The 18,231-nt window shown below is 65.1% G+C and overlaps 5 protein-coding genes across 5 annotated transcripts in view, besides 13 other annotated features; all 5 read left to right on the top strand.

The window, feature by feature from the left end:
- Positions 1–494, top strand: part of Tco025E_00416 (uncharacterized protein) — a gene marked incomplete at both ends in the record, with an annotated part of 1,863 nt that extends 1,369 nt beyond the window's left edge. The window contains one exon of the mRNA XM_029367358.1: positions 1–494. This exon is cut by the window's left edge and continues 1,369 nt beyond it. Within this exon, the coding sequence (XP_029232552.1) occupies positions 1–494 (494 nt within the window).
- A 224-nt stretch (positions 495–718) lies between these two features.
- Positions 719–749: a sequence feature (A-rich).
- Positions 750–1,585: 836 nt separating this feature from the next.
- Tco025E_00415 (uncharacterized protein) lies at positions 1,586–5,629 on the top strand (the record flags this gene model as incomplete). The annotated part of the gene is made up of 1 exon (XM_029367357.1): positions 1,586–5,629. One exon carries the CDS (start codon positions 1,586–1,588, stop codon positions 5,627–5,629), a length of 4,044 nt encoding a protein of 1,347 aa, XP_029232551.1.
- Positions 5,630–5,669: 40 nt separating this feature from the next.
- Positions 5,670–5,697: a microsatellite.
- Positions 5,698–5,995: 298 nt separating this feature from the next.
- On the top strand, positions 5,996–8,518 carry Tco025E_00414 (uncharacterized protein; the record flags this gene model as incomplete). Its single annotated transcript, XM_029367356.1, has 1 exon — positions 5,996–8,518. One exon carries the CDS (start codon positions 5,996–5,998, stop codon positions 8,516–8,518), a length of 2,523 nt encoding a protein of 840 aa, XP_029232550.1.
- Positions 8,519–8,692: 174 nt separating this feature from the next.
- Positions 8,693–8,711: a microsatellite.
- A 66-nt stretch (positions 8,712–8,777) lies between these two features.
- Positions 8,778–8,811: a microsatellite.
- A 31-nt stretch (positions 8,812–8,842) lies between these two features.
- Positions 8,843–8,878: a microsatellite.
- Positions 8,879–8,943: 65 nt separating this feature from the next.
- On the top strand, positions 8,944–15,567 carry Tco025E_00413 (acetyl-CoA carboxylase 1; the record flags this gene model as incomplete). The annotated part of the gene is made up of 1 exon (XM_029367355.1): positions 8,944–15,567. One exon carries the CDS (start codon positions 8,944–8,946, stop codon positions 15,565–15,567), a length of 6,624 nt encoding a protein of 2,207 aa, XP_029232549.1.
- A 176-nt stretch (positions 15,568–15,743) lies between these two features.
- Positions 15,744–15,768: a microsatellite.
- Positions 15,768–15,822: a sequence feature (A-rich).
- A 27-nt stretch (positions 15,823–15,849) lies between these two features.
- Positions 15,850–17,172, top strand: Tco025E_00412 (putative serine/threonine-protein kinase a, putative,protein kinase; the record flags this gene model as incomplete). The annotated part of the gene is made up of 1 exon (XM_029367354.1): positions 15,850–17,172. The coding sequence occupies one exon, from the start codon at positions 15,850–15,852 to the stop codon at positions 17,170–17,172; it is 1,323 nt and encodes a 440-aa protein (XP_029232548.1).
- Positions 17,173–17,267: 95 nt separating this feature from the next.
- Positions 17,268–17,294: a microsatellite.
- Positions 17,295–17,331: 37 nt separating this feature from the next.
- Positions 17,332–17,372: a microsatellite.
- A 75-nt stretch (positions 17,373–17,447) lies between these two features.
- Positions 17,448–17,477: a microsatellite.
- A 106-nt stretch (positions 17,478–17,583) lies between these two features.
- Positions 17,584–17,623: a microsatellite.
- A 75-nt stretch (positions 17,624–17,698) lies between these two features.
- Positions 17,699–17,724: a microsatellite.
- A 74-nt stretch (positions 17,725–17,798) lies between these two features.
- Positions 17,799–17,823: a microsatellite.
- Positions 17,824–18,231: the final 408 nt, after the last annotated feature.

The following is an 18,231-nucleotide window of genomic DNA, read 5'->3' as shown; positions in this document are numbered from 1 at the left end:
AGCGGCACCTTGCTGAGCTGGAGGCACGAATTGTGGACGCCGGGGCCCGTGAGGAATTGCTTGTGCAGCGGCTGGAAACGCTGGAGGAGGAGCTGGGGGAGGTGTGCGCGGCGAAGCGGATCGTTGAGTCACTGATGCAGGGGCTTGCCGAGGACTTTGAAACGGCGGTTGTGGGCGCCGAGGACGCGGAGGAGACGATGCTGCGCCACGTGGAGCGTGCGGAGGAGCTTTTGCGCCTCTGTGAAGCTGATGCCGTGTCGCGCGAGACCGCTGCGATTGAGCGGCTTCACGGAATGACTTTGTCATGTGTGGGAGTAAGTTGCGGCGAGTTGCTGCTGTGGGCGTATGAAGGGCGTGTGTCTGCTGTGGTTGATCTTTTCGCCCAGTTCGTTGGACGGAAGCTGGAGCTGCTGCTGGAGTCGTTGCAACACTGCCTCTGTCGCGTGACCGCGGAGTGTTCTTGGGGCGTGTTGCATCGGTCCGCCGTATTGTAGCGGGATGTTTTGTTTCTTTGGCTGTGTTGCGTTGTGTGAGTGGTTTAGCTAAACTTTGCTTCTGTTGTTGCGTGAAGGCAGTGGCTATGGTGTTTCGCGGCGCATTTGCTGTGCGCCGCTGCCACGCTGTTCCACGTGTTTTTTCTCCTTTCGTGTGTGTGGGCCTGCGCGGCAGGGCCCCTTTTCCCTTTTTTGCATTGCTGCCTGTTTTCTACGTCCCATCCTTTCTTTTTCTTCATGTTTTTCTTTGTTTTTGGTTCCCCCCTGCGGTGGCTGCTGCGTGGCTCTGAGCGGCAGTGAAGCGCTATGCGCACTTCGGTTCTCTGCGGGCGGGCGGCCGTGCTGCTTCTGGCGGGCGGTTGCCTCGCTGGCGGCGCCGCGCTGCAGGAAGGTCCGTTCCAGGCCTCCCCGACGCCTTACGTCCGCGTGTCGTACAAAATCAAGCGAGGCTTCTTCGAGGCCCACTGGTACGTTGCCTTTTTGCTGCTGCTGATTGGCCTTGCAGTCGTGTTAGTGGGGGTGTACTGTGCTATCCGCATCCATTTTGCGGCGGCGGAGCAGCTGAAGTATCGCAGGGAGAGGCGGTCCTCCTCATAGGGTGGTGCGGGTTTCAGGTGGGAGTCATCGTCGCTTGGCGCTTTCTGGTAAATCCCCTCTCCCTCTGCGCGTTCACCCTCCACCTGGGGGGGACTCATTGTACTTTCCTCCCCATCCGACTACACCGTACTTGTCTTTTAGTCACCCCGCCACACGGAATTTTGTGGTCGTTTGTTCATTTTTTTTCTCTGCGTGTGAGAGCCATTCGTGTTGAGGTGTTTCTGCGGTGGAGAGTGGCACCGCCAGTGGGCCGTCGCAGTGTGGGATGCGCACACTCCGCCGCCCCGCGGGTTTCCTCCGCACGCATGTGACAGTGTGCACCTGTGACTATGTGTGTGTACTTATTCACTTATTTTATTGATGTGTGCGTGTGTGTGTACTGTTGTTCTTGCGCCCGTGTGTGATGGTTGCCTTGCTGTATTGCCCTGCCGCACCCTGCGAACGTGGCTTTTCTGCATTCTTCCTCCCCTCCCTGCGCCGGTGCAGTGTGGTCGATGGAGGAGCTGCAGGGCACCCTTCGGCAGGCGCAGTGCGCCGTGCTCGAGGCACAACGCGACCTGATCGCCCTGCGCCGGATGCGGGCCGCGGGCGACGCGGCGGACGCCGCCTTGGCGCTGCAGTCCTCGTCGCAGGCGAAGCAGGAGGAGGCGGTGCGGCACCTCGAGCACGGCACACGCCTCCTCTGCGGCCTCCTCGAGGAGAATGACGTGGGCGTGGCAAGGCAGGCAATGCGGCGCTACTTTGAGGGCCAGCTTGAGCTGCAGCGGCGGCGGGAGGCAGAGTTTCAGCTGCAGCTGGCGGGCAGGGACAGTCAACTGGCCGCTGCGCAGGATGCCGCGGCAGGTTTGTTTCAGCGGGCGCTTTCGCGGCGGCTGCAGGCGCGGCTGCTGGGTCGTTGGTTGCGCCGGGCCCTTGGCGCCTGCGCGGATCGTCAGCACGCGGAGAGCGGGCGTCAGCTCAAGAGGCTTCGTGACACCATCGCCAGTCGGTACGCAGCGACCAGGTCGAGCAGGGAGCGGCGAGCGCGGTGCTTTTACCGCTGGCGGGCGCAGCGGCTTCAAGCCGCGTTAGAGACGCAGCGTCGTCGGGCAGTGGAGCTTGAGGCGGAGCTTCGGCGCTCCGAGCAGGAGCTGCGGTGTGCCGCGTTGGACTTTCAGCAGCACGTCTCCCGCGATGGGGCGCAGGAACGCCGCGCGCACGATGCGATTTCCCGCCTGGAGCAGGAGCGCGAGGAGGAGGTGGTGCGCCTCAAGAACGCCATGGACGAGATGGCGTACGAGTTTAGTGAGCGCACGAGCAACTACGTGCGGCAACAGGAGGAGTTGGCGCGGCACTACGCGGAGCGGGAGCGGCGGCTGACGCACCAGCTGCTTGCCGCGGAGGCGAGGGGCCGCAAGGAGGAGGAGCGAGCCACGCAGCTCGCAGCGGCAACGAGGGCGCGGCTGGCATCGCTTGCCGCAGTGGCGCGGGAGGCGTGGACTGCGGCGGACACGTGCGTGTCGGCGAAGGTTGAGCTGCTCCACCGTGCCTCTCGCGCCCTGCTTTGCGAGGCGGGGCGGCGCAGCGCCGAGCTGACGGAGCGGCTGGTGGAGCTTGCGGAGCAGGCCGGCCTCGTCGCCCCGCTGAGCCGGCGCGTGGCGCTCCTGCAGGGGCGCTGCGAGGTTGCCGAGCGGCACCTTGACGCGGCGCGTGCGGAACTCCAAACTCAAGTGAGGCATCTGCGCCGCAGAGCGACGGAGGGGGCGACGCTGCTGCACCGTGCCCACGCCGCGGGGCAACTGCGGCGCAACTGGGCGTCATGGCGACTGCACGCGGTGCACCGGCGGCTTGCGCGGGTGCGGCAGGCGGCGCAAGTGGAGCTGGAGGAGGCGAAGCGGGAAGTTTGGGCCACGGCGGCGGGGTGGCAGGCACGGCGGCACTGCGCCGCAGTGGAGGAGTTTCTGCAGGACGAACCCTTCCGCCGCCGCTGCCTCACGGCACTGGAGGAGGCCGCACGACAGTCGTTGTGCCACAAGGCAGAGCGTGAGGTCGCGGAGACGCGCGTGCGCGCGGAGCTCTTGGAGGAGGCGCGGCAGTCTGCGTGGCTGCGGGAAACTGTCTCCAGGCTAACGGCCCACGTCGAACTGTGGAAGCAAACGGCCAAAGACGCTCAGCTGACACAGCTGCAGGATGGACAAACAGCTCAGTTCGTGCGGTTTGCTGCCATGGAGCACGAGGAGCGCCTCGCCCTGCACCACGAGGAGCTCTGCGAGCAGCAAAGTCTGCAGCAAGGGCTCTGCGCCTTGCGTATTGGGGCGGTGCTACATGAGGAGCGGCAGGCGCTGCGGGTGGAGCTCGACGGTGCGGCGGGGCGCCTGCAGGATATGGGCTGCCTCCTCGTTGAGTACTGCGCACGGGATGCGTTTAGCCGCTGGCTGCTCTTTTCTTTCAGGAGAAAGGGCCAAAGAGGCGAAAAGCATATGTCGGCGATCGCCGGGGCCGCTGCGTCTTGGCTCAGCGCCTCGACGGGGTTGCTGGCAGGCCTGCATGACGCCAAACTGAAGCTGTTTTTCCTCCACACGCACCCGATTACCGCTTCGCTGGCTACGGCGGCAGAATTGTCTGCGACCGACGCGGCAGCCGCCAGGGTAGCGATGGAGAACACACAAGCGGCGCAGAACACACGTGGCGCCGCCGACCTGCGGCGGTACGGCGCACTGTGGGTTACCTTCGCTGCGACTGCCGCGAACTGGTTTGCGAGGCGTGAGTGCCTCTGCTTGGAGTTCTGCCAGGAGGTGTGCGCCGCCGCCGCCGCACCGGTCGCGCAGGCAATGCGGCTTCTCTCCACGGAACGGTTGCTGATGGCCGAGCACGTGCGCGTCGTCGTGGAGGAGATGCGTGCCGCCACCACGGAGGCCCTCGAGGCGCAGCGGGAGCGACATGAGACTTTGCTTGACGAGTTAGTGCAGTACCAAAACTTCCTCGAGGACAGAATTGCCACCGCGGGGGTTGTAGACGAGGTCGCGGAGTCAAGAAACGTGCGAGAGCAGCACGAGGCGTACGAGGCACGTGCGCGGCGGGACATGGCGGAGATGGCGCGACACATCGAGTCGCTGCAGGCCGAGCTGAGGGCCAGCAACGAACGCCACGAGGAGGAGGCGTGCGCGCTGCGTTCCCGCCTGCGCGTGCAGGAGGAGGAGGCGCAGCAGGCCGCCGCACGGACGCGTTCGAGGCACGCGCAGGAGGTGGCGGAGCTGCGGGCAACGGCGGATGGCCTTCGGGCGGCGTCGGTGGAACGGCACGAGGCGCTGGACGGCATCGCGAGGCAGTACGAGCGTGTGTTACTGGCGTTTCAGCAGAACTTGGCGGGCCGTCGCTCGGTTTTTCTCGCCGCCGCCGGCATGCTGCGGGACGTGGAGTACTTTTCGGCGGAGCTCCTGCGTCAGTCGGAAGCGGACCTGCAGCAGCTCTCCGAGGCGCGGCGGCAGACGGGCACGGCTGAGGAGCTGCGTGAGCTGCAGGCGGTGCACGAGAGCGAGACGGCGGCGCTGACGAGGGCGTTGCAGACGTCGCAGGAGCTGTCGGAGCGGAGGTGTCGTGAGCTGCGAGAGCAGCACGAGGCGTACGAGGCACGTGCGCGGCGGGACATGGCGGAGATGGCGCGACACATCGAGTCGCTGCAGGCCGAGCTGAGGGCCAGCAACGAACGCCACGAGGAGGAGGCGTGCGCGCTGCGTTCCCGCCTGCGCGTGCAGGAGGAGGAGGCGCAGCAGGCCGCCGCACGGACGCGTTCGAGGCACGCGCAGGAGGTGGCGGAGCTGCGGGCAACGGCGGATGGCCTTCGGGCGGCGTCGGTGGAACGGCGCGGGGCGCTGGACGGGCAGCAGCCTTCCTCCTCTGCGCTGCGGCGGCAGCTGCGTGAGCTTCAGTTGGAGAAGCAGTGTTCCCGCTGCAGGCTGCAGGAGGCCGAGGGCCGACGCACGCTGTTGTGCGAGGCGCTGCAGGGGATGCGGGAGGTGTGCCGTGTCATTCACAGGGCGCTGGTGGCGGCGGCAGAGGAGCAGGCGCGCCCCAGCGACTGCCGCGGCACGACACATTTCTGCCGCTGGCTGATGGACGGCGCCACGAGCTTTGCGCAGGCGGTGGCTGCGGCCGCCTGCGAGGCCTTCGACGCGAAGAGTCGTCTGGTCGTGGCCTGCGGCGTGGGGGTGCGTGGCGAAGCGCGGCCCGGTGTGACCGACGTGCCCGCCGCACATGTGCCGCGGGGGGAGCAGAGCCGTCGTCCGGCCGACGCCTCGCTCGCCGTGGCGACTCCCCTGCGCCGCTCCGTCTCCACGAATGACGTGACGCGGTCAATGCTGCGGTACTCGAAAATGCTGAACGAGCAGCGTTGCAAGAACAACACACGCCTGCAGCGGCTTGACGGACTCGTCACGCAGTTCGACGACTTGATCGAGCGCGGCCGTGCCGTGTCGCGGCTGGAGCGCAGCGCCTCGGCGAACGACCGCGACCCCGCTGTGCCGCGCGTTAGCGAGCGCCACGCTTCGCCCGCACTGTGACGAGTGTGCGTCGTATTGTACGGAGCGAGCTGGGGAGCGGGTGTGTGTGTGTGTGTGTGCGTGTGTGTTGGAGTCTGTACTGTATGAACCGTGAGGCGGCGCCGGTGCCAGGGGCGCGTGCGTGCCTGTGTCTGTTGCTGCGCGTCCGTGCCCCTCCCGCCGCGGACAGGCCCTGACGCCGCCCCGCCTGGGCGGTGCATTCCTCTCCTCACCTTCTCTCCCCCGCCTTTGTGCCCGTTCCCCCACCTGCAGAAACCCCCCACTGGTTGTAGTAGCTGCGAAGGCTCCGCAGGTCAAAGGCGCGGAGGCAAACACGCACCGGACACACCGCACTTTGCAGGAGGCACTGACGGGGTCCCGGCCGCAATGGAGGACGCGGGGGAGAGCCTCACCAAGGCGAAGCTGTACGCGAGCATGTCCGACGACGACTCGTGGACGGAGATGGGCGTCGGTGTCGTGTCCGTCGTCCTCCATTCCTCCGCGGCGCTGGACGACGTCGGCGGCGGCGCGGAGGGGGCGGTGGGGCACTTGGATATCGTCGACATCGACAACCCGGCGGAGCTGCTGATGAGCACGCCCATCACCCTCGCGGACGCCTACGTCGTGCACAGCGAGACCATCCTGTGGTGGACGGACCCGCAGCTGGGCCGCTGCATGGCGTGCAGCTTCAACACAAAGGAGGGCTGCGAGAAGATATACGGCGAGATCGTGGCCTACCAGCGGTCCCGGAAGAGCGCCTTGTCGCGCGAAATGAACGGCGCCGAGGCGGTGGGAGCGCTGTCCATCTGCAGCCACTGGGCGGTGTGCCGCGAAAACCTGCCGGCGATCCTTTCCGCCGTCACGACCAACGCCCAGCGCTTCGGCATGTACGTGCGCGGCTGCGACGCCTACTTCAAGGAGCTCGCGGAGCTGTTTCAGGCGTGCCGGCGTGACGGGGACGTGCGCGGCATGGACCTGGCGGGGCAGATCACGCTCGCGCTGCTGCGCTCGCCGTTTAACACAGACGGAAAAATAATTGCACAATTCGTGGAGAACTCGCTCGTTGACATGTGCGTGGACATCGTGCAGTACGCCATTGGGCGGCGGGAGCGCAGCACGGGGTTTGTCAGCTTCGAGGAGCGTCGCGCGACTTTTCGCAACCCGCTGCAGCTCCCGGAGAGCCTCCTGGCCCGCATTCACGTGCTGTACTCCTGCGGCTACCTCAAAGACCTGCTGCCGCTCAGCCTTGACGAGGCGGACGCCGTGCCGTCCTCGCTGCTCAGCACGTACCTCGCGTCCACCAAACTCCGTCTTGTGGAGGAAATTTGCCGGTCGCCCGTATTTATTCCACGGGCGTTCAAGCGCGCCGTTGGCGACGTCGAGGACGCCTTCGAAGTTCTCGCCTTCATTCACGACATGAGCAAGACCATTAAAAACACGATGATGGCACTGAACCTCAGAGCCTCGCTCTTCGAGGCTCTTGTGGAGGCCGGACTGCTGCCCTTTCTCCGCTTTGTGCTGGAGAACGCAATACGCGCCTACGCGGCCACGCCGCAGCCGCAGCCAACACCCTCCGCACCACCGCACCCGCCCCGCACGACGCCTGGAATGGCGATGCAGATGGCGTGTGACATTGTCTGCAGCTGCATCATGCTATACCCATCCGGGCGTGGCGCACTGGTTGCGGAGGCGTCTGCGAGCCCCGACGGCTGTCTCTTGGAGCTGCTGCTGCAGTGCATGGTGACGAGCCAGCGCGGCACGGAGCTGCAGGCGGCCGTGGACGCGGTTGTGAGTTGCGGGATCGGCATGCTGCAGTACGTGCCAGACCTCATGGAAATGGGCGGCGCGACAAAGAGCGACGTGGTACGCTTCTGGGTGGAGGGGGCGCTGGGGCGACGGCCCCCGCTGCTTCCGCTCGCCGCCTGCGTCGCCACGACGCTCGCCAGCGGGGAGTCGATTGCACGCGGCTCCCACGAGGAGGCGCGGGTGCTGCACGCGTTCAAGGTCCTCACCGCCATCACGGACGACATCAGCGAGGCGCTGAGCGCCGCCTTTGCAAACGTCTTGGTTCGGGCGGACTTGCCAGCGGGCCTTGACGCCGCACTGCGCTCAAAGGTCCGCTCGAGTGCCAACGTGCAGTCTTCTGTCGTGGCCTTTGTTGCGGCCGTGCTAAACAGCGGCAAGCAGCGCATCGTGGAGAAACTGCTCGGCGACGGCACGCTGCTTGACACAGCAGCCCGGCGCTACATGGCGTGTGCGTGGCGTAGCAACGTCCTCAGCGCGTCGCTGGCGCATCTGCTGGACTCTGTCTGTCGCTCGATTCACCGCGAGAAGAGTGAGAGGGCGCGGGGCGTCCCCCAACCAGCCGGCAGCCCCTTTCTGCACCTGCTGCACAGCGAGGACGAGGAGGAGGAGCCCCCAGACAGCTGCGGCAACGGCGCGGCAGACGAGGATGAGCTGCGGCAGCGGCAGCGGGACGGCGCCGGGAAGGGCGCTGGTCTTTGCCAGTCACTCGGGACCCGCCTCTGGGCCGCGCACGGGGAGGCGCTGCGCGCCCGCTCCCCCGCCCTCGCCCTCAGGCTGGAGCACGCGCTGCAGGAGACGCCGGAGGAGGCGCGCTCCGCCGACGCCGAGACGTCCAGCGTGGCGAGCACGCTGGAGCGCAGCATGCGGGGCATCTCCGAGCTCGAGTTCGACGCGATGGCGGTGGAGTTTGGCGTCGAGGTGCTGCCCCCGCGCCCCCTCGCGCCCGGCGGCGGCAGCAGCGGCACCCCCCGCCTCAAGAGCGGGCGCGAGGCGGAGATCGAAGAGGCGGAGGAGGCGGAAGCGGAGGAGGCCACCGAGCCGCCACTGAAGCGCTCCCGCTCCGAGTCGCCGTCGTCGCCGTCGTCGCCGTCGGTTGGGCGGTAGCGGAGCGGGCGGCAGCGTCGGTGGGCGCGTAGTCTCCTGCGGCAGCGGGCACACATCTCTCCCTCTCCCTCCCTCCATCTATACATTTATATACATAACTATGCTTCTCCCTCTCGCTCTCTTTGCGTGTGTGTGTGCGCGCCGACGCTGCGGCGAAGCTCCCGCGTCCTCCTCCACACACACGCACACACACTCGTGTGCAGGCGGCGTTGCGCCCCCTTTTGCCTCTCACTTCTTCTCCGTTGGCCGCCGCCCCCCGCGCGCTCGCTCACGCCAACGCGCACGCGAAGCGAGTCGCAGCGAGTCGCCAGCAAAAGCGAAAGCAAAAAAAAAAACGAAGAAAAAAAATAGCAAAAAAAACAGCGGCGGGGATTAACGAATTGCACTAAACAAGCAAACGCAATCAGAAAAGAAGCGGCGAGGAAATGGACTTCGCCGAACGCAGGGCGTCGCTGCAGCAGTTGCCTTTCCGCAACCTCTCGGAGTTCCGCATGTTTCTCGGCGGCACCAAGACGATCGAGCGGGTCCTTATCGCAAACAATGGCCTTGCCGCGGTAAAGGGCATTGACTCTATCCGCTCGTGGCTCTATGAGCACATTGGGGATTCCGAGGCGGTGGAGTTTGTAGTGATGGCAACGCCGGAGGATCTGCACGCCAACGCGGAGTTTATCTCCCTCGCCGACCGCCACGTCCCCGTCCCGGGCGGCCCAAACGCAAACAACTACGCCAATGTCGACCTCATCATGCACACGGCGCTGCAGACCTCCTGCGACGCCATCTACCCCGGCTGGGGCCACGCGTCGGAGAATCCGGTGTTGTCGCTGGAGTGCGCCAGGCTTGCGAACAGGGTTGTTTTTCTTGGCCCCTCGGAGTCGGCCATGTTCGCGCTTGGCGACAAGATCGCCTCCACCATCGTGGCGCAGTCGAACGGCGTGCCAACGGTGCCGTGGAGCGGGGATGAGATTCGCCTCCCGCCGGGCGTCTTTGAGGTGGACCCGCTGGTGTACGAAAAGGCGTACATCACCTCCGTGGGGGAGTGCGAGGAGGTGTGTGGCCGGATTGGGTTCCCTGTCATGATAAAGGCCTCGGAAGGCGGCGGCGGCAAAGGCATCCGCTGCTGCCTGCGCATGGAGGACGTGCCCGAGATGTTTCTGGCGGTCTCGGAGGAGGTGAAGGGCTGTCACATCTTCGTGATGCGGATGCTGGAGAATGTGCGGCACCTTGAGGTGCAGCTGCTCGCCGACAACTACGGCGACTGCATCGCGGTCCACACCCGCGACTGCTCCGTGCAGCGGCGCCACCAAAAGATCATTGAGGAGGGCCCCGCGTTTGGCGTGGACCCCGCGGTCATCGCCTCGATGGAGGCGGCCGCGATACGCCTCGCCAACGCCGTCGGCTACCGCGGGGTCGGCACCGTGGAGTACATGTACGACAAGGCCACCGGCAAGTTCTTCTTCCTCGAGCTCAACCCCCGGCTGCAGGTGGAGCACCCGGTGTCGGAGCTGATCTCCGGCGTCAACCTGCCGGCCGCCCTGCTCTGCGTCGGCATGGGCGTCCCGCTCTACCGGGTGCCGGAGGTGCGCAGCTTCTACGGGGAGCGGCCGTACACGACGACGCCGATCGACGTTGCGCGGCGCGGGACGCCGCCGGCGAAGGGGCACACCATCGCCGTGCGCGTGACCGCGGAGGACACGGAGGAGGGGTTTCGCCCCACCTCCGGCCGCGTGGAGGAGATCACCTTCAGGAACAGCAAGGAGTGCTGGGGGTACTTCTCCATCGGCCCCGGGGGCGAGGTGCACCAGTTTGCGGACTCGCAGTTCGGCCACATTTTTAGCTCCGGCGAGACCCGCGAGGACGCGCGCCGCGGGATGGTCATGGCGCTGCGCAACCTCGTCATTCGCGGGGAGATCCACACCTCCGTCTCGTACGTGCTGGAGCTGCTGGAGCGGGAGGAGTTCATCGCCTGCGACGTCAGCACGGCGTGGCTCGACCGCCTCATCGCCGAGCGCGCGGTGCAGCGGCCGCAGGAGCAGGACGTCTACCTCGCCCTCATCGCCGCCTGCGTCTTCCGCATGCTGCGCAAGGGCGAGGAAAACGCCGGCAAATACGTTACCTTTCTAGTTGCGGGGCACGTTCCCTCACCTGACTATCTAACCAACTGCCTAACTGAGTCGTACGTGAATCGCGCCAAAAAGTACACCGTCACCATGGGCTGCGTGAGCCCCAGCGAGGTTGCCGTCTCGCTCAACGGCAGCGTCGTCACGGTGCCCTTCCGCAGGCTGAAGTCGGGGGGACTGCAGCTGCGCATAGGGGGGAGAAGTTTCATCGCCTACGCGGCGAAGGAGCCGACGAGTCTGCGCATCTCCATCGGCGGCAAGGAGACCACCTTCACCGGCGACACGGACCCGACGAAGATCTTGTCGTCCGTCCCGGGCCGCTTCGTGCGCTACGTCGTCAACGACGGCGGGCAGGTGGCGGAGGGCCGCACCATCGCGGAGGTGGAGGTGATGAAGATGATCCTGCCGCTGCGGGCGACCGCGGCGGGGGTGCTGCACCACCGTGTGGCGCCCGGCAGCACCATCGCCGTCGGCACCGTCGTCGGCGACATCACGCTGGCGGACCCAAGCAACGTCTGCCGCCCGCAGGAGGCGCAGGAGCCGTGGCCCGCGCCGCTCGTCGGGGAGCGGGAGCGGCGGCTGGAGCGGCCCAACGGGCTCACGCGGGCCCAGCTCGGCGTGGAGGCGCTGTACAACATGCTGCGCGGCTACCACTTCCCCGGCACCTCGCTGGCGCGGCGGCTGCAGGAGGCATTTGACAACCTCTCCTCCCTTTGCCTCTCCACCGTCGCCCTCAACGCGGCCAACTTCCCGCTGCTCGCGGCAGCGCTCTCCGCCGCGGCGCGGGACGAGGCGGCGGCGGCGACGACGCCCAACGAGAAGCTCAAGACCGTCCTCAACGCCCTCGTGGCCGACTACATCGCCGTGGAAGGGCCGTTTGCGCGGTGCAGTCGACAGGAGGCGATCCAGCGCCTGCGCGCGGCGGAGGATGACGCAATGGAGGTGTATGCGCTGGACTTTGCCCACCACCAGCCCTGCCACCACGAGGTCATCAAGGGGCTGCTGCACATGCTGGAGACCAACAGGCTGCTGCTGAAGTCCCTGCAGGACACCCTCTCCTCCCTGCTGGAGCTGAGCTCCGTCACGCACGGCTCCCTTGCCCTGCAGGTGCGGTATCTGCTGCGGCAGTGCAGCCTTCCCTCCTTCGAGGAGCGCAAGACGACCTTCGCAAAGGAGCTGGAGGAGGGCCGCATCACCGACCTTATTCAGGGCAGCTACGGCGACGACCTCATGTGCGCCGTCATGTTCGACCACAGAACACCGCATCTTGTGCAGCTCTGCCTCGAGCTGTACATTCGCCGCGAGTACTTTGGCGAGAGCCACGTGAAGAACCTCGACATCTTCGTCCAGGACGGCTGCTGGTACGGCTCCTACGAGTACGAGCCGCTCGAGGACCACGACCCGCTGCGGGCGGAGTGTATCTCCCCTTGCGAGGACAACGGCCTCGACGGTGCCCCGGAGAGCAAAGGCGCAGGCTTCTGCGTGATGTTCGCCGACGACCGGGTTCTGTGGGAGACGTGGACGACGGCCCTCGACAACGTCATGCGCCACGTCCCGCACGAGAACGTTGTCTGCACCGTCTTCTTCGCCGTCAGCGTCCAGGCGGACGCCGAGGAGGCGGCGCGGCGCTGCCAACAGCTGCTGCACGCACACACGCAGGCGCTGCTGCAGCACGACAGCCTGCGGCGCGTCACGTTCATTGCTCACGGCATCCCCGACGGGCCGCACACCTTCACCTACCGCCAGTGCCACGGGTGGCGCGAGGACACGCTGATCCGCAACATCGCCCCGCTCTCTGCGCGGCGCCTTGAGCTGCACCGCCTGGTGAACTACGACGTCGTCATGTACCCGACGCCGTTCAAGGACGTGCACGTGTTTCGGGCGACGCCCAAGAAGAGGAATCCGTCGCACTTGGAGAGTCGCATGTTTGCGCGGGTGTTCCTGAGTCCGCGGGACTTGGGCGTCGAGGCCTGGACCGAGGCGAACGAGATTGACGCGGGGCACATGCTCGCCAAGTGCTTCAATGCCCTGGAGTTTGCGCGCAACGACAACACCTTCAAGTACCCCACCTACAACCACATCTTCATCAAAATGGCGGAGCTGACGTTTGACGTGGCCGAGATGAAGCGCCTGTTCGAGCACGTCGGCGTGTCCTACAGGCAGCGGCTGGGCTACCTGGGCGTCGCCGAGGTGGAGCTCTCGTTCAACGTGCGGGTGAGCAGCGGATGCATCCCGTTCCGCGTTTTTATCTCGTCGCCCTCGGGCTACAACGTCATCATGCGCACCAGCTACGAGTGGATTGAGAACGGCAAGATTTGCCTGCGCCGCGCGGAGACCTCCGAGGACGTGGCCATCACGGCCAACTACATGTCCAGCGAGAACATCAACGAGGCCTTTTTCGAGGCAAAGGACGGCGGCAGCGGCAACGGCGGTAACGGCGGCAACGGCGGCAACGGCGGCGCCACGCTGCGCACGCTGCTGCGCACGGCGTCAAAGCTGTCTGCGCTGCGCACTCTGCTGCCCTCGCGTGACCCGACGGAGGCGGCGGCGGCGGCCGCCGTTGGCGGGGGCGAGGAGGTTGAGGAGAATGTCCCGCTGGGGCCGTACCCAATGGTCTCCGAGAAGCAGCTGAAGCGTCTCCAGGCAAGGGCCCTCAACACCGTCTACGCGCACGACTGGCCGCAGCTGCTTCTCACCGTGCTGGGCAATCAGTGGAGGCAGCACGCGCGCGGGCGAGGCTTCTCGCGCGACCGCATTCCAAAGGAGCTGGTCAAGGCGAAGGAACTCTTTCTTGACGCGGCCGATGGCAAGACGCTCTGTGAGGAGAAGCGACCGGGCCACGTCCAATGCGGCATGGTCGTGTGGCTGGTGACGCTGCGCCCTCCGACGTACTACAACAGCGAGGCGGACGAGGCTGGAAGCCGCCGCATTGTGATGGTCGCCAACGACATCACGTTTCTGTCAGGCTCCTTCGCCGTCCCGGAGGATGACGTGTTCAGCGCGGCCTCCGAGCTGGCGCGACGACTGCGCGTGCCGTTTGTGTACATCAGTGCCAACAGTGGGGCGCGGCTTGGGCTGAGTGTGGAGGTAAAGAAGCGGTTTCGCGTCGCCTTGAGTGAGACGAACGAGGTGGAGTATTTGTACCTCATGCCGGACGACTACGAGGAGCTGACGCGGCTTGGTGTGCGGCTCGCGGTGGAGCCACGGCAGGAGGCGGGGGAGGCTGCGGCGCGTTACGTGCTCCACGGCATTATTGGTGGGCCCGAGGAGTATTTGGGTGTGGAGAACTTGCGTGGGTCCGGTCTTGTGGCGGGGCAGATGTCGAAGAACTACAGCGAGGTGCCGACGATCAGCGTTGTGACCGGGCGCAGCGTTGGCATTGGCGCCTACTTGAACCGCATTGGCCGCCGCGTGATTCAGACCGACGATGCCCCGCTCATCCTGACAGGCGCCACCGCGCTCAACCGTCTGCTTGGCACGGAGGTGTATAGCGACAACAGCCAGCTGGGCGGAAAGCAGGTGATGGTGCCGAACGGTGTGACGCATTGGAACACAAAGAACAACTACCGCTCTGCAGAGGCCCTGCTGGGCTGGCTGAACTACGTCCCGCCCACGGTCGACCCCCTGCGCTGCTGCCCGCGCGTGCTTGCCCTGCCCTACCCTGACCCCGTCGACCGCGACGTGACGTTCGCGCCGGGCGGCGGGGAGGCGTACGACCCACGGCAACTGGTGTGTGGCGTGGGCGGCAAGCTGGGGCTGTTCGACCGCGGCTCGTGGACGGAGTCGTCGGAGGGGTGGGCGAAGTCCGTCGTGACAGGGCGGGCGACGCTTGGCGGCATTCCGTGCGGCGTCATCCTTGTCGAGACGCGGCTGACGCGCAAGTACACCCCCGCCGACCCCGCCGACCCCACCTCCGCCTCCTCCTTCGTTCCGCAGGCGGGGCAGGTGTGGTTCCCCGACTCCGCGCGCAAGACGGCAGACGCGCTGGACGACTTCCAGCACGAGCGGCTCCCGTGCTTTATTCTGGCCAACTGGCGCGGCTTCTCCGGCGGAATGCGGGACATGTTCGACGAGGTGCTCAAGTTTGGGGCCGCCATCGTCGACAACGTCCGCGTGTACAGCTGCCCCCTCTTCATCTACATTCCCCCGCACGGCGAGCTGCGGGGCGGGGCGTGGGTCGTCGTCGACCCCCTCATCAACCACAACGGGGCGGTGGAGATGTACTGCGACCTCACCTCCCACGGCGGGGTGATGGAGCCCGCCGGCGTCGTGGAGATCAAATTCCGCGAGGCCGACGTCCGCGGGCTCATCCGCCGCAACAACCCAGGCCTCGCCGCGCTGGATCCGAAGCAGCTGCGCGAGGAGGAGAACCGTCTCCTGCCGCTCTACCGCGACGTCTCCGTCCGCTTCGCGGAGCTGCACGACACCCCGGTGCGCATGGAGGCCATGGGCGCCGTGCGGGGCGTGGTTCCGTGGAAGGACAGCCGACGCCTGTTCCACGCCAAGCTGCGGCGCAAACTGAAGGAGCTCTCGCTGGCGGCCACTATGGTGGAGGCAGGGACCGTCGCTTCCCTCTCGGAGGGGGTCCGCAAGATCGAGGCGGCCTTTGCGCAGGAGCACCCTGGGATTAAGTGGGGGAGCGACGATGCGCTGCACTTGCAGTGGCTCACCGAGAAGGAGACGACAGACGGTTTCTTCGGCGGTAGCGGCGTGTCGTCGTTGCCGCCGCCGCTGGCGTCAGACTCGGCGCCCGCGCCCACGGCGTGGGAGTTGACGCGGCTGCTGGCCCAATGCCAGGCTGCCGGCACACTAGAAGCCTGCTTCAATAGCCTCTTTGCGGACAAGCGTGTGCTGCAGGCTGCAATGAAGGCAATGCGGCAAACGCGGCAGAGTGAGGAAGTATTAAAGGATTTTATCTTCCCTGAAGACTAATAGGCGAAGCATCCTGTGTGGTGCGTCATATTTCGCCTTGTTGGGGCCTGTTCTTCTTTTACGTTCTCGCGTTTGCTCCTCTCTCTGGGTGTGGGCCAAAGAGCCTATTCACGCGCCCTCCTCCCCCTTCTCCTGTTGTCCGCGCGTGTCTGCGTGCATGTGTAACCCGTCGCCCTCACACACGCACACACACACACACACTCTCTCTCTCTCCTCCTCCTCTCTCTTTCTTTCTTTTCCTCCTTTCTTTCTCTCGCTTTCTGCGCAGCGCTAGTGAGGCCAATGACCGACGCGAAACGGGTGGCAACTGGCAACAGCGGCCTGCCGCAGCCCCCCACAGAGGGTGACACCGCCAAGTCGGACCCTCTGGAGGGCATCCTCGGCACGCGGCCGGATTGCAAGTACATAAAGAAAAAGCTACTTGGCCAGGGCAGCTTCGGCAGCGCGTGGCGTGTAGAGGAGCGGGAGACGGGGACAATCTACGCGGCCAAAGTCATGGACACCAACAACATGAGCTCCAAGGACCGCGGCTTTGTGACAAACGAGGTGAAGTGTCTCTCCCGCTGCAACAACGCCAACATTGTGCGGCACCACGTCTCCTACGAGCGCGGTGGGATGCTGCTCATCATCATGGAGTACGCCGACGGCGGGGATCTCTACAAGCAGATCAAGGCGCGGCAGCAGTCGACGCGGTACTTCAAGGAGCACGAGGTGCTCTTTATCTTTCTCCAGCTCTGCCTCGCCCTTGACCACATCCACATGAACAAGATGATGCACAGAGACCTGAAAACGGCCAACGTCCTCCTCACCACCACGGGGCTGGTGAAGTTGGGCGACTTTGGCTTCTCGCGGCAGTACGAGGACTCGCTCTCCAACCCGGTTGGCTCCACCTTCTGTGGCACACCGTACTACCTGAGCCCGGAGCTCTGGCGCCGCGCGCCGTACAGCAAGAAGAGCGAGATGTGGGCCCTCGGTGTGGTGCTGTACGAAGTGATTGCCCTCAAGCGGCCTTTTGGCGGCCGCAACATGGACGAGCTCATTGATAACATCCTGCACGCCCGCCGGCAGCCCCTCCCCAGCATTTACAGCGAGGATATACGCAACGTGTGCGACCAGCTGCTCTCCCTCGACCCAAAGTACCGCCCGTCGCTTCGGCAGCTGTTCCAGCAGCCGTTTATCCGCAAAGGGCTCGAGACGCTGCGGCGCAGCGTGCTGAACCACAACCGCATCCCGCAGAGCGTGCAGCAGGAGATCGCCCGCAACGTGGACGAGGTGCTCAGCTCCGACATCCAAGACTACGAAAGCAGCCGCGTGGTGCCGCGGCGGGGGGTTGTCGCCCGGCACACGGCGGATCGTGGCTGGCAGGAGTGCGACCTCTCCTTGGACGAGGAGGCGATCGTCATGCGGGATGTGGCGACGGGGTCGGAGGAGCGGGTAGAGCTGAGCGCCGTCACGTCGGTGTGCCCCATCGACGCCGCGATTGCGCATGAGAAGTTCGTCTTTGCGATGAAGAACCAAACCGGCAAGGCGTTTTGGTTCAAGGAGGCCAACGAGACGGCCTACGAGGAGTGGCTTGTGGCGCTGCAGAACGCGTTGCCGGGTTGAGGCGCCAATGTAGAGGGAAATCCGCTGACACGTCTTTTTTTTTGGGGGGGGAGGTTTAGGAATGTCCCGCGTCGACCCATTGATATGTGCCTGTGCACAGACACACACACACACACGCACACGTGTGCCTAGTGGTGCGTTACACACACATATATATATATCCATGCATGCATGTATGTATGCGTGTGTGCATGCATGCAGGTGTCATCCGAATAGAGACACACCACTGTGCCACTCCGCACGCGCGGCGTGGTGGGTGGGGTGCCGTTGGCGTCATAATATATGCATATATGTATATAATATATTAAAAAAAGCGGGGGTGAAGGTCAAAAGACTTTTGGTTTACAAAATGAACGCTTGAGGAAAGAGACGAAGACAAAAAGGCGGAGGGGGAAAAAAAAGGATGAAGAAAAAAACAACAACAACAACAGCAATAACAAGAAGAGCAACAGGACGAATCCAACGAAGGGAATTAGCCGAGACGCGAAGACAATAACATAAAAGGGAGAGCGTTTCAGGTTTTCCATGTGTGTTTGTGTGTGTGTGTGTGTGCAATTCCCTTTTTTGGCCGTTTCCCTCGCACCCGTCTTTGCATCGTCATGCGTTGCCGCCGCTCCTTCCCCCACGTGCGTGTGTGTGTCGGTGTGTGTGGGCGGGACCGACTGCGTGGGTGAAGCCACTTTTGTGCCCCTTGACGGCCGCAAGGCTGCAGTGCGGCGGGCGTCCTCCAACTGTGCGCGGATGTTACAAGCGGAGGCTGCACGCGCACGGCGAGACGCAGCTGGAGAAGAGAGGCGAGCGTGGTGCGGGAGAGAGGGGGCGACGGTGAGGGGGTAGTAAAAACAAGGAAGAAGACGACGAAGCGTGCAGGTAAGGGTTGCGGTGGCCGAGCTGACATGCACCCGTGGGCAGCAGTAGAGGCCTCTGAGGGGTGGGGTGGGGGGAGGAGGCGCGGGCAGACGAGTGAAATGAAAGGAAGGGCGCGACACGCATCGCCATGAACGAAGGCGAACGTTGTATTAAAATTGCCTTCGATGCCCCCCGCCCCTCTAAGAAAAG

The sequence above is a fragment of the Trypanosoma conorhini genome (assembly GCF_003719485.1).
Source record: "Trypanosoma conorhini strain 025E chromosome Unknown Tco_14.4_contig_00009, whole genome shotgun sequence".
Taxonomy (NCBI): domain Eukaryota; phylum Euglenozoa; class Kinetoplastea; order Trypanosomatida; family Trypanosomatidae; genus Trypanosoma; species Trypanosoma conorhini.
The sequence above is the reverse complement of the archived record's forward strand: the minus strand, read 5'-3'. Positions and strand labels throughout refer to the sequence as shown.